Below are 18429 nucleotides of genomic sequence, written 5' to 3' on the forward strand. Positions count from 1 at the left end.
TCCTGTGATTATTGATATCTTATAATCACTGAAATCCTTATGAGATGATACTTGTTGTAACTCTGGTAACACAAGACTGCACATCATGGTATACCTGCTCCAGGAATGACGGTTGGTCACAGAGAATCACCCCAAGATTTTAAATCTCAGATACAAATTTCAGTATATTTCCAGCATCATCAGGATTGGAGACATGCACTTGTTAAATGTATCTTTAACAAAAGGGGGAGTAGGACAAACCTAGATTCATACAGACCCATAAGGTTACCACATTTATGTTGTGGAACAATAAAGGAGAATGTTATTTTGGATAAATTATTGTCAGAATTGGAAAGATTGGGACATGAAACCATACATCTGCATGCATTGTTGAAAATAGATATATTATGGTGCAGTGGTTTGCTTTGTCGCCTCACAGCAAGAGGTTTTCTGGTTCTATTCTCAGCTGGGTGCCTTCTGTATGGAGTCTGCATGTCCTCCCTGCATTTGTGTGGGATTCCTCCATATGCTCCAGTTTCCTCCCATGTTACAAAGACATGAATCTGGAGTGTTTCCCCCAGGCCTCTGCTGAAAATTGTCTTCTTCCAAGTTGGACTTTCCTGGTTAACAAATGTTAAATAAATAAGTAAATAAATAACGTACTACCCATATCATGATGTTCTATAACAATATAATGACAACTATATAGAGTTAACTTCAGTATTTGACAGGGTCATACACAAAATACTGATCAATAAATTAGAACAATTGGGTATTGATATCCTCTTGATGAGATGATTAGCTGCATGGCTTACAAACAGGACATGGCAAGTACCATACAGCAATTCGACAAGTAAAATTCTAGCTCACAGTCAGGGTGTCCCACAGGGCTCTGTCCTAGGTCCATACTTTTTTAGGTTGTATTTTTCAGATCTATCTTTTTCATCTTTAGTGTTCTACAGTCTGTATGCAGTTGACTTGAAAATGGGTAAACTTATTACATGTGTTACAGATAGAGTGTGTCAGCAAAAGAACTCGATTGAATTGACAATTTGGGCACAGGAGAATAATACACTGATTAATACATTAAAAACTAAGCATATGAAATTTGGGAGAAGTAGACCGAAGAGTGAATATTTAATACATTGTGCGATGACTGAAAATATAGATTCATTTAATGACCTGAGTATATGGGTAGATACAGTTTGTTTTCTAACCATATCAACCAGTTTCTTAATGATAGTTAATTAACTAGACCTGGTATGTAGTGCATTTAGAGACAGCTGCCTCTGGAAATGTTTGGTGTTATCAAAAAGTAACAGATAATCATCAGACAACCTAGAAGATTATAGGAATGAGAGATGTACTAACTAGTCCCCTGAGAGAGTAGCTGATGCATAGAATACACTACCAAATTACATTAAAGCAAATGCTAGTTTAGATATTTTTAAAAATAGCCTGAACACGTAGTTTGGGAATACCTGTTTTGGAATATTGTCAGGCTAGAATGGCATTACTATCTATGCCTGAAATATTTGTATGTATGTATGTATGTATGTATGTATGTATGTATGTATTACAGTCAAATGACCTACACATGAATACAGAGAGAAAATATTGAATAACTTCAGATCTGCTAGTTGGGACTATTAGCTAGTCATTATTAGATTAAATATGCTAATTTATTATTGTACATTGTAACATTCTGTATCTCGAAATGTACATGCATATATGTTATAAAAGTTCATCTCTTACAGATGTCCTATGATTAACAGCCTACATATTGTCTCATTAATAACTAGTATCTAATCATCTCTCATACAAAAGATCACATTAACATACAAAGATTAAATTAAAATGTGCCTTTAGATTAGTTTCTTATCATTTGATAAGTGTGTACAGATAGTTAGATTTGACATCAACACATCTGTTCTTGTCTGTTTCAATAGAATGTTTTAAAAGTTTAGGAGTTACGTTCCCCTATTAATAAGTTTAGCATTCTATAAAAGGGATGGGCTGCATTTTGTTTCTAAAGTGCTGAAGTGCAAACATAAGAAACAAACAAACAAAGAACATTAAGTAACATCTACCTTTTTAGTGAGAACATACAGTTGAAAGGACAGTTAATGTTTTTTTTCCCTCTGGGGATAAAGCTGTTTACGCCTAGAATGTATGGAAGTCCAGGATCCTGCTACTTACAGAATCAGTTTAAGAATTACTCTACTTTAGGGGTAAAGAGAAATGACCCTTACTCTACCATCATGTGAGAAAGCAGTTTTTTTTTTTTATTAAAATGTGTGAAAGCCACAAACTAGGCAAGCATCTTTCAACTGTGCATCTTGATATGTTATACGGTCCAAAAAAGTTTTAAGCCTTCATACAAACTACAGGGTCCTTCTTTTTCTGTACATGGTGTCAGGTGCAGATGATTAGACTCACATTTTGGTTTGAAAGTGTAGCCTGTCATTAAATTCTGAGCTCATAGAAAAGAATATACATTTTTTTGCTTCGCACTTAACAATCAAATAAAGATGAACATTTTTTTTATTGCTAACCACATACAGAATAAATATATCACTTAATAGAACACAACACTCTTGCCAGTTCAAGTAAAAAATAAAAAAAGAGAGAGTGAGACAGGAAGGAGGCCACAGTACTCGGTCTGCAGGTCGATGGGAAGACATGACTACAGAAAATGTTTTCCTCATGATATAATCCTATGAGACAAGGAGTGACAAGGAATTACACCAGTGTTGCACATCAAGGTCCTTCTCAAGCTGTTTTGTTGGCTAGCAGTGTAGAAAAAAGTTGTAAACCACCTGGAGTGGTGAAGGGGATTAGCATTTTTGAAAGCAACACAGTGTTGTCAAAATGTTGTATTTTTTATTATTTTTTTAGGTATAGTTTTCCTTTACATTTAGATAAGTATAAAATGTTTTTTGATTATTTTCCTCTACAATAACATATATTTGTTATGGGTCACAAAATGTTTGAAGTTTCCATGACAAACATGAATGAGGTTGTCCCATTTCACTGTTTGCACTTCCTACTGTATTTTTAGATTACAACCAAGCTGTCCAAAGAGTTTTTGTGTATTAAAATGAGAGGATTAAGGCAAGTAGCACAGAGGCTATAAACTGTTAGTCAACTGTTTCCTTTAGCCCAGGGCTGGATTATTTTGCAGGAAGTGAATAACATCCAGTTAATTAGTGGGAGGAGCTAAGAAACAGCACATCCTCATTTAACTACAAACATTTAGTGGCATCTTTGTTTAGCTGTAGTGCTCGTTGCCCATCTACTATAAATCTGACTGTGGACACCCTCCCAGTCTCATCTCATCAGCTCATCCGACTGAGCACTGAGAAATCAACTGGGAAGGCCCTCACACTTAGTCTCTTAAACTTGAATTGTATTCTGTTTCCTACCTTCCCACTTATTAAAAAAATATTCATTTTATTCAGCTTCTTTTAATGTATCTGTGCTTCTTCATATTTTATTTAGTTTTTGCTGCTTTTTCTTAAAGTCTTCAGGTACATTTATTCTGCTGCATTTATTACTGCTTGTTAGTAGCCTGATTCCATTATAGCTGTTATTCTAAGCCTCTTAGTTCTGATTTAAGCACATGGGGTCCAAACTACTTATCTCACATAGGGAAAGTTTGTGTTCCACACTCTTGATGTAGCAGAATATAGTCTATGCCCTGCTGAGCTGTGAATTACTGGTTGAAGGCTTATTATGTCTCTTATTCTAAAAGTGTCTAAGTTCTGGTTTAAGTACTTGGGCTCCAAACTAATTATTTTGTATTATGAAGGTTTGTGTTCTGCATTCTTATGGGAGGATAGGGTAGCCCCCACCCTTCTGAGCTGTGAATCACTACTGAAGGCGTATTGTGCCTATTATTCTAATTGTTTTGTTCTGGTATAAGTACTTGGACTCCATACCAGTTATTTTACATTAGGAAGGTTTGTGGTCTCTACTCTTGCTGCATTATTATAAGGAATACAAAGCATAACCAACCTGTCTTGTCAGAGCACCTTAAAGCCATTTCCATCTACTCAGTCTCTTATAGATTGCTGAGGAGAGATCTATGCCTGGCTTATAAGGCATCATCAAACCCCACACATATGAATCTCCTACATATTCATAAGTCAAAAAATACCAGAAATCCAAGGTCAAGCGATCTGAATTTTGTCTGTGACTTAAACAGAACATGCTAAAGAGACAGATACATGCCCCAGAGACTGCTCCTCCTATGGAACAGGCTTTTCATCCATGGGACGCTGAGTACATGTATTACCAAGTTTAAGAACAATCTAGACCAGTGGATGGGGATTAGGACATTTACAGGCCTGGTACCCATGTCCCTTATGGACAGAGGGGAATTATAAATGCTTGACCATCAATGTACTAATTGGATACAGGACATCATTATTGTTTCAAGAAAACATGGCTAGACTTAGAAAGTCCCCTGGTTCATTAGCCTAGTAACAATTTATGAATCTATGAATGAGAACAACAAGCTCTTTCAGTTAACAGGGACCCAGGTCATGATAGGACAAATAAATCAAAGCTAAGACCTTGTAAATAATCCTGTACTAAACAGGACACCAATGAAGGATGTAAAAAGTCAATGAAGTGTGTGCAGGACAGGTGTAATATTCTGGTAATAGGATGTACTAGTGAGTAGCCTAGCTACAGAGTTCTACACCATCTGGTCAAGCTCATTATAAGGTAGCCCCAGGTAAATGATGATGCAGTAATCTAGTTAGGAAGAGATCAAAGCATGTACCCCAACCAACAGATTTGATTGAGGTAACAAATGCTTATTCCTGGAAATATTTTGCAAGTGGAAACAAGGTGACTTCACAACAGATGACACATGGTCCTAAAGTGTTAGCTGTGAGTTGAGAATAACTCCAAGGTTCGACGCATTATGGACAAATTCATGCTTATTGCTGCCATAAATAATATGGTTGGGCAATGATGTGGCAGTGGGAACTCAAGGTTGCATGACCTGCCAAGGCCTCAGTCTTGGTGCTGCTCTGTTTTTACAGATTTTAGTAAACCAAGTATGTATAGCTTAAGGTAATCAGCCGATAAATAGATGTTTACTACATTGCCTTGTTGAAAGGAATAATAGATCTGGATAGAAGCAGCATACCCATGGTGAGCTGAGTCTATTTCCATTAAGAGCTCTCATAAAAGAAAATTTAATGATTTAATGAACATTTATAAAGTCACACCAAGTATATTTTTATATGTTGTTTTTATTCATTAGGTTATTTTGTATGGGGGTTACTAACTGTATGTAAGATCATGTATTTTGGATTTACTTTACATTTAGTAGGTTTCTTGCCCTTTTATTATGGGCTGGACTATGTATGTCACATTTCTGGGGGGAGAATATTTAAGTATGTAGTATGTTGTTTTTTGTGTGTTTATGATTCACCGACGAAGGCTGGTGAGCCGAAACCAGTCTGAGGAATAAACATATTTTTATTTGCACAAGACTTATTGCCTTTTATACCTACATGCTGGTCATTGGTGTTTGGATTACTAGTTGGTTCGACCCTGCATTGCCGTACTGGCAGAGCGTTTTGTTTGTCTTTTTGCAGGTGATGCCTGTATTCATCAAACTCATTCCTGTCACTCTATTGCCCTATTGAAATGCCAGGGATACCCCACTCAGCTCCCAGCCTTGCACATATGATGAAGATCATAGTTAAATTGAGGCTCACACCATTTAGCACAGGCTGGGTAAACATGATTCAGTGGTAATGAAGCCAAAGTCAAGGAAAGAGATTTATTATAATCATCACCTAAGGCATCCATTGAGTCAGCGCCATCCTCTGTAAAGAACTGAAGGAGCATATCTGAATAGGGTGATTTTGTTGTACCAAGTACTTTTAATCCACCAATGTATGCCATCACTACAGCTTTGAAGAATGTTTTGAACAAAACATCAGAGCTGTTTTGAGACAAAAAAGTCAAAAAAAGATTTTTCAGTTTAACCTCAGTAGAGAGATCAAGTCAGAAACAACTTAGTAACAATCCTGACATTAGAATTATGAGGGCAGATAAAGGAGGATCCATGGTGACAGTTAAGCAGATAGATTATATTAGCACTATGTTTTGTTTATTAGAAGATTTTACTTTCTATGAAGAAGTAAGAATGTTATAAATAAAGCTTACAGACAGATTGATTCTTGATTATGCAACAGTGTAGTTGAAAGTGTTATTACAGAAAAAGAATGTATTATTTTTTATACATCTAAACCAAAAATTGGTAGGTTATTTGGGTTCCCCAAAATTCACAAAAATGCATCCAATCCACCGTATAGGTCCATTGTATTGGGCCAGCTTTGAAGCTAGAGTTTATTTCCAAATTTGTGAATAAGGCATTGCTTACTTTGGTTAAAAGCACACATTCTTTTATAAGAGATTCTTTTTTGCTTTTTAGAGAAAATTAAAAATGTCTGTGTATGAAAAGAGGATTTGTTAGTTAGCGTTGACATACACTCCCTATACATCATCATAACGGATTAAGTAGGAGTGGAGTAGAAGGCTTTTATATTAAACAAAAGTTCCAGTTCACAGAAGTGGAAATTTATGTTTCTAACAGAATGCATAGATTATGTGCTTAACAATAATTCCATTATTTTTGAAAACAGTTATTACCATCAAAGAAGCGGAGTAGCTAGGGGAGCCTGGATGGCTCCAAATTATGTTAATTCATTGATGGCATACTGAGACTTATGTGTTACCTAAGTTAAGTGGATATGAGTTTGTTCATTTTTAATTTTGATTTATTGATAATTTGTTTTGCATCTAGAAAGGTAGAGTGGTAGAATTAAAGGTTTCTTCATGAAGATGAAGGGAAGTACTAAGTTTTTAAAATTTTGTATCAATTATGACATGTACAAAGTTATTTTTTTCTATAGATGTTGAAATCTACAAAAAAAAAGAGGGGTAGATCATTTATATTCAGTTATAAATTATAAGAACATTTGCATTGTTCCAGCATGCATCCAATTTACCTAAAACATAACATTATTAAGGGTCAATTAGTTAGACTTAAATGCCTAACCACAGATGTGGAGTTTTTAGACAGATTTTGTGAAGCATTACTTCAGAGATTGATGTTTGAGCAGATAAGACTTACCACACACGAGGTGATTTTACCTGCACCTCCAAATTTATAGTGTACCTGGCTAAATGTAGTTCCTCTGAGTCATTCTGTATAGGAAAGACCAAAAGAGAACTAAGAAAATGGATATATAAACATCAGTATTTTATTTATTTATTTATTATTTATTTTACATTTGATTACCGGGCTAGTCCAACTGGATACATGTCCATTTTCAGTAGAGGCCCGGGGAGTTAAGCTTCAAGCTAGGACAATGAAATTAACACAATAACATCTAAGGATATATGAACTAGATAAAAACTATTAACAGTATGTATAACAGGTTATCACAGTAAAATGTACAGTGCAGAATGCATGCATAACAAAGGATGCAAGTACAATCTAAATTGACAGTGCAGAATACAGGCATAATAAAGGAATGTAAATACAATCAAGGTAGTCAAGAGATAATTAGTAACATAGTTTAAAAAAGGAAGGAGTTGCTTTTAATGAGTAGATGGGTTAGGAAGAGTAGAGTATATAGAGACACTTAGACTCGTCAGGTTTAGAGCATGGGCATAACCAGTGTGTTTTGAGGAATACTTTCAATTTGTTTTTGAAACAGGATAGTGAGGGAAGTGTGGAGAGTTCATTTGGAAGGAGGTTCCAGGTGTTTCCAACTATATTAGAAAAAAGGGAGTCACCAGCTTTATTGTTTGTTTTAGTAGTATGTACTAGAAGTTTCTGAGAAGACCTTAAAGCTTGCAGGTTTTTATAGGGAGTGATTAGTGTGGAGAGAATAGGTGTTTTGGAAAGTTTGTAAAGAGTGTTGTGGGCTATAGTTAGCTGATGGAATTTAACTAGATTTTGTAGTTCAAGCCATCCTAGCTGCTTTAAATTAAGGCAGTGATGGGTTCTAAATGATGTTTCCTGTTGCAAATCTGGCAATATTATTGTAGGACATTTTCAATTTGTTAAGATTATTTTTAGATAGGTTAGTAAAAATAGGTGAGGCGTAAAGAAGAGAAGAGATTAGATGAGTGTGTGCTATAGTGGTTTGAGCTGAAGGTAGGAGAAAGGATTTTATCCTATAGAGAGAGCCTAGCTTTTTGTTTACAGTTTTTATAGTATTGTTAATATGGCTGTCAAAGTTCAGATTATCGTCAATGGTGACTCCTAATAGTTTGGTGGATGGTTCATGGGATATAATGGTTTTATTGGTAGAGTTAACTGAGAAATCCAATGGAGGGAATTTCTTAGTAGGAGAGAAAAGGAGGAGTTTAGTCTTTTTGGGGTTTAGGAGAAGGCATCTATGTGTGAACCATTGCTCAACTGTGTTAAATACTTGTTGGGTAAGATAGAGGATTTCAGAAGGGGAGGGGGCTGAGCATATCAGTGTAGAGTCATCTGCATATTGTATGCATGTAGCTTGGGGGATGGCAAGGTGAAGGTCATTGATGAATATGGAAAAAAGTAGAGGTCCAAGGATGTACCCCCGAGGGACTCCGAGGTTGACGGGTAGGTGAGTAGAGAGAGACTTGTGCCACAGTACGGCCTGTTGTCTTTTATCCAGGTAAGACTGGAACCACTTTATAGATGATGTATAAAGTGACAGGGATTTCAGTATAGTGATGAGAATTTGGTGATTTACCATGTCAAAAGCTTTAGACAGGTCAATGAATAGAGCAGAAGAGTGTTTGTTAAGGTTGCGGTTGTTGTTAATATAATCTGTGAAGGAAAGAAAGGCAGTAGTAGTGCTATGTGAAGGTCTGAAACCATGTTGACAGTTGGCTAGTAGGTTATTATGTATTAGATGGTCAAGTAATTGTCTGTGAATGCATTTTTCCATGATCTTTGCCAGAGGTGAGTGGAGAGCAATAGGGCAGTAATTGGAGAGTTCAGTGGATTGTCCTCCTTTGTGGAGGGGGATAATATGGGATATTTTCCATAAACTGGGGATATGACTTTCAGTAATAGTTCTATTGATCAGGATAGAAATGGGATAGGCAATAGCTTTGGTGGATTGTTGTAGGAATTCAGCAGGTAGTTGGTCTGCTGAGGGGGAGCAGGGTTTCAGTTTCTGTAGAAGGGTTAGAATATATGATGTCATGATCAGTATGCAATAAACATCAAAACTACTGACAATGCCTTGGTTAAACACTCTACAGTATGCTCCAATATTAAAATGTTTATTTTTTGTAATGGACCATATGTCTAATAATTTTTATGGGGATAAAGAAAGGGAATTTCAGTTCAGGGAATTAAGGTGGCAAATTGTATTTAATGCCTATCATCCTCCTAGATTAAAGTGTAGTCAACTTACAAGGTTGTATTAAATTATAGACAGAATCTTAACAAATGTATATAAAAGTTTTGTAGATTAATGTTATTTTAACACATTCGGTTGCTAGTTGTAAGAAAACATGTGGAAGTTATGTTTTGTTGATTGATAAGGAACGTGAACAATTAATTTTAAGTATTTACTCTATTGACTTTAGTTACTGTTCTGATGAAGACCAAAGAGGTCAAAAGTGCTTAACAAATTATTAAAGACTTATTTTCTCCTCAGCTGTCAATAGTGGTTTGTATTTGATATTATATTATTGTTTATAACTGATATTATTTATGACTGAATGATGTTAGTAAGCCACCTTGAATCTTTTTGATCAGTATACTAGCACCTTTAACATCTTTAACATCTGCTTGAGCTGTTGCAGGTTTCTTTGTTTAACTTCTCATTCAAAGAATGACATCCAAGGAGTGTAGCAATATAGCATAGCAATATCAGTACTGGAATATTAATCTACCTCCCTAGTGACGGGAATATTAATCTACCTACCTGGTGAATGGAATATTAATCTACCTGCCCGGTGGCTGTAAAATTAATCTACCTACCTGGTGACTGGAATATTAATCTACCTACCTGGTGATAGGAAAAAGCCTTCAACCTTTTTTCTTATAAACACCAAACCTGTTTGCAGATCCTGTGGAGTTTCCATCATTGCATTTTATAGTTGACTTGATTTATTTTTAAGTACAGTAACTCAATTTCAGTTTGTGCAGTCAATCTAGTGATGTTTTTCCTTTAGATATAATAACATTCAGTCTTTAGATGTATACCCTGTGCATTTTCAAAGTAATCTCTTTATTATTCCTGTGCCCTCCATTGTAGTTTAGCTATGCTGAAGTGCTTTATCTAGAATTTCTATATGCATGACATTAGATTATGTTTTCAGTACTACAGACTTATCTATCTTTTGGCAACAAATAAATAAGTCTGCTGAAAGTGAAGTACCTCTAAATATGAAACGGTGGTAAATTTACAGGATTCATTCACATCACCACATGTACATACACTAACATATGTGTAATAATCCTTGCTTTAGAAACAAAGATGCATCAATCAGTGCATGACTGATGCTATTAGATGAAGCTTTCATGTAATGGTGGCTTGAGATATTTTTGTAAGGAACCAATGACACTTGCTTAATATTACTGTGAGTAATGTCACTCTGAACTGTAGAGTATGTGTGCAGTAAAGGGCTACAAAAAATGTTTTACTTTATCAAGGGTGTGCTGTATAGAATTAAAACATCTGAGGTGAAATCATTTCTAATGGGTCAGAAACTTGTCATCATAATTAGTCATAGCCCAACTCATTTTTTTATATTTTTGCAAATAATGATGCATTTTGCATTACAAGATCATGTCTTTGTAGAGTTTATTCTCTGCTTTCAATACAGATATCTGATGATATTTTTCAGCATCAGTTTTGAAGGGAAGTAAGCCTCAAATAATAATTGGTAATACTTCATAGTAAAAAAATACAACTTAGCTTAGATAAGTATTAAAATATGAGATCATAAGAACATGGATTAATTTTTAAAGGTAAGTAAAATGTTTAAGCAACTTAACAAGTGTTCATTTGTACACTAAACAGTTGATTTTTGTGACTTTACAATAACAGATGGCAATTTAAAATGAGGATGCAGAAACCATATTGTTAATATTAATCCTATTGAACTGCCAGCACTCATGGTGCTGAGTGGGTGCACATAAAAGGAAAAAAAAAAAAAAAAAAGTGAAAGAGAAGGGCAAATACTGAACTTCACCCTTCTTCTTCAAATTTGTTTTTTGCAAGGGGGGCAGTACTGAGGAGGCAAGCTCCCAGTTTCCCCCAAACCGTGGACAAAAGAGAATATACTGAGAAATGGGCATCTTGAACTTCTCTATATTCCGGGAGCCACTGAAGTGGGTCCCAACATTTCAAATGGTTACCATAAAGTAATTTCCATCATTTATAATTATTTTCACATATGCACACAACAGCAAAGAATATTGCTTTTTATAGCTTAAAATTATTTTTCATTCTTAAAAGAAATGTAAGATAAATATTTTTTACCAGGTAGGCCCATTTGAAAGATAGTCCTCCCTTTATAGGAGTGATCTGCAAGCAGTATTTGGTAAGGACTCTAGTTCCAGGTCATATAGAAGGGAAATGAGGGTTGCGGGAATAAAGCCCTGTACCAAAAGAGCTAGAGTTCAAAGCCTTAACCTTCTGCATCACTGCCAGACTAGGTAAAACAGTATGTACTTAAAATATCTTAAAACTGTTGAAGATATAGAGACCGACTTGAATTTAAAAAGCTTTTCTTATAATAATTTAATATAATTACAGCCAGAATACCATATGTGTTCCCTTGGTTAAAATGTGTTGCGGCATATCACTGTTTGTAAGTTTCTTTACAGATTTCACTTTCATTAGATTGTATTAAATGCATTCTTTTCAACTGCATCCTTTTTTCTGTTTATAGGGTACAGCTGGTACAAATGGAATAAATGGTACAAAGGGGACAAAAGGAGATAGAGGGCACCATGGTCAAGGAGGTCAAATGGTAAGTGTCAGTGTTCAGCATCCCTTCAGTAGTTCTCTGACCATCTGCAACAAATTCTTAAATGTCATAGCGGTTACAGTTCTTCAGTGAATAAGACAAAATTTCTTAATCTGTTTTATTTTCTTTTTTTGTTACTAGATGCTTGCCATAAGTGAATGTCTCCTGTATAGCGACTGGTGCCATACATGTATGATCAGTGTGCATACTGCTTTATTTGGTAGTATTATGGGGGTTGATTAAAAAGTGCTGCATTTGTACTGCATAACTAAGCACATCATACCTCAAATAACATGTCCATTCTTCCTACAATAGCTCTTTTATTTACTTGGCTAGCATGCATGTGCTTGAGTTTCTCAGAATGCTGCTTCAAATATTACATTAGGCAGTTTGTGGTTTGGATACCCACTAATCCAGCTCAACAAGTCTGAAAGTCAAAGCCAACGAAAGGCTTTACATTTTAATTCAAAACATGGTTTTATTAAGAATACTGTTTCAAACATCTGGTTTAATTTTATGAATATATTTATTGATTTATAGATTGTGAGACCATTATGCAAGATGATTTTAATACTTTTAAATTGACTAGAAATGTTTTTTCTATTTAAAATTTTAGTAATATTAATTTGAAAAATGAGCAATTTAAGTTATTATCTAAGGGAATAAATTGTATCCCAAACAGAAGGGGTGATTTAGCAAGAACACTATTGGATATAAAATTGTTTATGAGGAAAATAAAGTTTCAAGTGTTCTTCAATCAGGCAAATGTTCACACAAACACAAAATTAACAAGAAAAAGTACATTTAACCCTCCCCTTCATCCACAGATTAGAAATTTGGAAAATGTGATAGAAAACGAAGTTCAGAGAACTTATGGTAAAACAAGATTTAGGCAGAATATTTATCCAAATGAGTTGAAGGTTTTGCATTAATTAAGGAATGATGCATCCATTAGAGTAATGAAACCTGATAAAGGTGGGGGGATTGTAATAATGGATACACTGATTTATGAATCTAAAATGAATGAAGTGATAATGGATACAAGTAAATATGTGGTTGTCTCTAAGAATGAGTTTAACATATCCTATAGTAGAATAGATATGGTATTGAAGGATTTATTCATGGAAGGGCTTACTGATTCTAAAATCAAAGGTTTCTTAACAGTGGAAAAACCAAAGATTCCCACAATTTTTGGCATCCCCAAGTTACATAAGGATGAGAGAGATCCCCCTTTAAGGGTAATTGTATCTGCCGATGGATCCAAAACCATGCCTTTTGAAAAGTTAGTTGACATGAAACTCAAAGGTTTATGGTTAAAGAGACAAAGTATTTTAAGGGATTCATGGGACCTGTTAAGAAACCTTAAACATGAATTGGTAAAAGATAATTTAGGATTTTTAACCATTGATATTGTTGATTTATTTACAAGTATACCCCACCATGAAGGTTTGTCTTTATTGGAAGAAATAATTTATGAAGATCGGACATTGTCAAGGAATGAATGTACCTTGATAATGCATTTAATTGAATTGGTATTACAATAAAATTACATTTATTTTAATGGTGAAATTTTTCACCAAATAAAAGGTGTGGCGATGGGTGCAGTTTGTGCACCCACATATGGAAACCTAGTTTTAGTGAAATGGAAGGAAAAATATATTTTAGACTCCATATATAAAAATAGTTGCAGTATGTACAAGAGATTATTGGATGATATATGCATTCTTTGGACTGGGTTAGAGGATGAAGTACAAGGTATTATTGAATTTTTAAATAACAGCACAGAATTTTTAAAGTTCACTTATAAGTATTCCCCTAATAAGTTACAATATATTGATGTGGAAGTTTATAAAGAAAACAACACTTTTCACTCTAAGATATTTAGGAAAAAACACACTGCAATGCATATTTACATTTTAATAGTGTCCATCCCCCTCATTTTAAAGAAAATATTGTCAAAGGACAATTTATTAGAGCTAGTCAAATGACTTCTAATAATAAAGATTTTGCTGATGAAGTTTTATTGCTTAAGCAAATGTTTCAGGATAGAGGTTACCCCAATAGCCTATTGATAAAAATAGAGACTGAAGTTAAGAATGAGAGGAATGGAAGGTATAAGTCTATTCTAGGTCAAGACAATTTATTAAATAATTTTGAATGCAGCAGTGAGACAAATGGTTTTGTTAATTCCTTACTATTGGAATATAATGGTGGATCAGGATTAGTTAGATATATTTTAATAAAGGATGGAATAAATGTATGCTTCTTACTGATCTAAATATATTAAAAAAGGAGAAAATAAAAGTGGTATACAAAAATGCAAGAAATCTGAAAGACTATTTATATAAAAATAATAAGACTAATGTGAATAGCAATAACAAGAGACATGGTACTTCTAAATGTGGCCGATGTTCTCCGTGTGAATTTGTTATTAATAAAGAAAGTATTTTTTTTAGAATGTAGAAATACTACTTTAAATAGTATGTTTTATAATAATTATGAGACTAGTGGCCTAGTATACTTAGCACTATGTCAAGTCTGTCAGGCTTTCTATACAGGAAAGACAGAGAGAAAGCTTAAAATGAGAATCTATGAACATATGTATGATATATAGACTAAGAAGGACAGTAATGCTTTGTATAAACAGTCATTGGAATGTTTTGGGGCATACTACAGATTTATTGTGCTGGAAAAAATTAGTATGGATAAAAGAGGGGTCATGTGGGAAGAAACCATCGAATATAGAGAATTGTGGTGGCAATTGACCTTGGAATCCAACAGGAAATCAGGTTTAAATGAACATGTTTCTCTTGCCCCACTTTTAAAATTGAGAGTGGCTAAATTATAAGTACTGTATTTTTTCTCTCCTTTATTTTGCACATAGCACTTTATTTATTCATTTGTGCAGGGGATATGAGTTTTTAAAAGACATGTTTTTAAGTATCATTTTATTATATTTTCAATTGTGCCTTGAAGTTTAATCCGTTACAAGCAATTTTATACTATTTGATCTGTTTTTAAAAGGTTGTGTTAAAATATGATTCTGGGAATTTTGGAAGTTAGAGGGAAAATATTTTCCTGATTTTTACTGGTTGATTAATTTGTGATGTCATTTGTTTTTGGATATTTAAAATGATGATTTCTGTCTCAGCCCACATCTGATGAAGTTGTATAAATGAAAACGGAATTTGAACTTCGTTAATGCTTTTTTACTTTAATTTAATAAATGCTAGTCTGCTACATTAATCCTCTCTGGGGCTTTATTGTTTCACTCAATGAGGCTGTTTTTGGTTATTTTATTTGGTGAATATATTTATTGATTTCACTGTCTTAAGTTTTACTGGTTTCTTATTTATTGGGTGTGCTGTGCTTTGCAGAATAGCTATGGTGAACTGTAAATAACATTTGAGTTTGACTTTGCAGAAAATGTACAGTGCTGTTGTAGGAGCACATCTGTATAACCATGGAAATCATTTTTGTTTGTATGATGCCTTTATAATCTCAAAAGTGAGCAAGAAATTTAAATTTTCTCCACAGGTTGGCAAAGTATACCATGATAAAAAAAGACTAACTTGCCTAGTTAAAACTAATTGATCTTATATTTCCCATACATTGTATCCCACAGTGTTAATTGAGCAGTCAATGAGCTATTCCTCCCATAATTATCCGCTCTATTTCTAGGTATTACTCTTTTCCCAATGGTTCTATTATTATGGATTGAGTAAATTAAAACCATAAGACAATCCAAATATACTAAAAAACGCAATGCCAAATGGATGCTTACAAGAACCGAATATTTTATTGCAACAAATGTGAATGCTTTCATGTAATTATGATGAAGATTAAAATGTTGATGAAATTTAATATTAATTAAACAAAAGTGCTCACATTTGCTGCAATAAAATATTTGGTTCTATTATTATGGAATTAAAATATTCAATTTGTGGGTGCTGGGGAACCATGACCCCACAAGGAGGATGTCAAAGGAATTGTCGGATGTAATAACAAAAACAACAAAAAAAAAGATCATATTTATTGTTGTGCAGTGGGCTGACTAGTTGACCAGTTGTGATTAACTAGTAGATTTTATAGGTTACTTGAAAACTGGGGCTTTGAAGAGAAACTGAACAAGAAAGGCTGAAGCAACATTTGAGAAAAATTTCATTTTATGATGCTAAACATTCTGATTAAGCATTTCATATTTTTTATAATAAAAATATATTACTATATTCCCCAGATTTGTATCATGCAATGCATCATCCCCACTTATCTTATTATTGATATTCAAAATAATTAATCTTGAAGTGCTGAACCATTCCTATAAATGTGAACAGAATCCATGTGCAATCAGGCATCTGATGGGTGTTTATTTGGGTTTATATCAGATTGTCAAGATTTTGGAAACTCGAACTTCATATAGTTGAGACGATATGTTTGATTTTTCAAAAACTCAAATCAGACAAAACAACCAAGATCTATGTTTAGCAGGGGGCAAGTCCCCCCTGCACCTGCACACCTCCTGTAATTTATATATATATATATATATATATATATATATATATATATATATATATATATATATATCAACTCCATGATAGCACTACAATGCTGAACAGGATAAAATCCTTGATCCCCATACACATGTTTTGAGTTTTCAAAAAGTTGAACATATGGTCTTGATCATATGAATTTTGAGTTTTTGAAAACTTATCTGACATAAACTTGTTTATATATATATATATATATATATATATATATATATATATATATGTGTGTGTGTGTGTGTGTGTGTGTGTGTGTGTGTGTGTATTTCTTAATTGACTGATTTCTTGACTTATTTTTTGCTGTTTTGACATTGATGTTACCCATTTCAAAACAGGGTAGTCATTTGAATGCGAGCACTTTCTCAAAGCCTTTTTAGAGATATTTGTATTTAGTTTCTACTCCGTGATTCTGTGTAGCAAGATAGCAGGCAAGTTAAGTCTAATATAATGCTTTGGTGTTTCAGTATTTGTGCAGGCTCAAGATCTTAGTATGGGTCATGTCGTAGCCAATGTCCAGGTCCACTTGCCATAATGGTAATAATGTCATAATACTTGCCTACCTCTATTTTAAATTGGTGTAGATATTTTGACTTCCTAATATTGACTGCTGCATCTTCTAGCTTTTCTAGTGTGAGAAACAATCCTGCCCCAAGATTATGCTTAATATATTTAATATCCAAGATTGCTCTCATATATTCATCCTTCAGGTACTTGTAAGCCTGTACTAAGTCACCTAGTTTTAGTCTAAAGTAAATATATGTACAATTTTAGTGGACTTAATTTGTCATTTTAACTCATTTATTTTTCTGATGTTATCTTCTTAGCACAACATTCAAAAACAGACCTTATCAGTGTCACTTATAATGGAATTAGCATTTTCTCATTCTTAATATGTTCTTGATTGCTAGGAAACATATTCTGATGATAGCATTTAAATTATTTGAAAATCCAAATGTTCTATGAAGCAATATTTTCAGATCTTGAAATTCAGTTATGTTGATTAGTAATCTCCGCTAACAGCTTATGGGTATTATCTGTTTGTCTGTCAGTGAAATAATACTATAGAGTTCTTTTACAGCTGAATTCAATATCCATTCCATAAAACACTAGCAGGCAGTTTGGTGCAGAGACCAGAGTCCATGAGCTACTAATGAGCTACGTTTGATCTTCATCCTCTAGCCTTGCAGTTGATTCATTCATCTTCCATTTGCCAACTCTGTAATACTGAGAAGGTGATTTAACTAGACAGTGCATCTGTTTGTTCATTGAAATGGGCATCAACTCAGGTAGACAATATAACTGACAGGACATAAAGGTTCATAGGTTGGTACCAGGCTATCAGCCCTAGGGCCTATACAAGCCTAGCCATAACAATTCCCTGGCTATTTCTTCCCACACTATTTACTTCCCTGGACCCCTGACTAGCAGGGTGACTGACATGATCCCCGGGGTGAATTTCCTTTCTCCCATCCAATCGTCAAGGTTCCTTTTGAAGAGGACCAAAGAGGCACTCTGCTTGACATGTATGGGCAATCTATTCCAGAGTCTGGGGAGTCTCTGGGTCAGGAATCTATCCCTCCAGCATGTTTTGTTTATTGTGATGACAAGGTTTAGATCCCTGGAGCATGTGGCGCTGAGGGATTGGGATTTCTTTAAGTGTAGCATGTCCAACAGCTCTGGGTTTGACATGGCCTTGTATGTTAAGCATAGATTGCCTCTGAGTAGACGATATGTAACAGAGTATGATATATATGATAAAGTAATAAATAAAAAGTCCTTCTTTCACATGGTGTGCATATGGTATACAAGATGATGCATATCCTTATGACAATGGACAACAAAACTGAAAGTTATTACATGTGCCCAAACAAAATCATTGGTTTGTGCA

The 18429-nt window shown here is 34.3% G+C and overlaps 1 protein-coding gene across 1 annotated transcript in view; it reads left to right on the forward strand.

Annotated features, from left to right (window-relative positions):
• LOC122815075 overlaps nt 1-18429 on the forward strand; it is a 3014144-nt gene that overhangs the window by 2021476 nt on the left and 974239 nt on the right. Inside the window, exon 96 of the mRNA XM_044087319.1 lies at nt 11920-12000. Coding sequence (XP_043943254.1) covers nt 11920-12000 — 81 coding nt within the window. The remainder of the gene's footprint in view (nt 1-11919; nt 12001-18429) is intronic.

Source organism: Protopterus annectens, chromosome 11.part0 (assembly GCF_019279795.1).
Source record: "Protopterus annectens isolate FY-2018-M chromosome 11.part0, PAN1.0, whole genome shotgun sequence".
Lineage (NCBI taxonomy): Eukaryota > Metazoa > Chordata > Ceratodontiformes > Protopteridae > Protopterus > Protopterus annectens.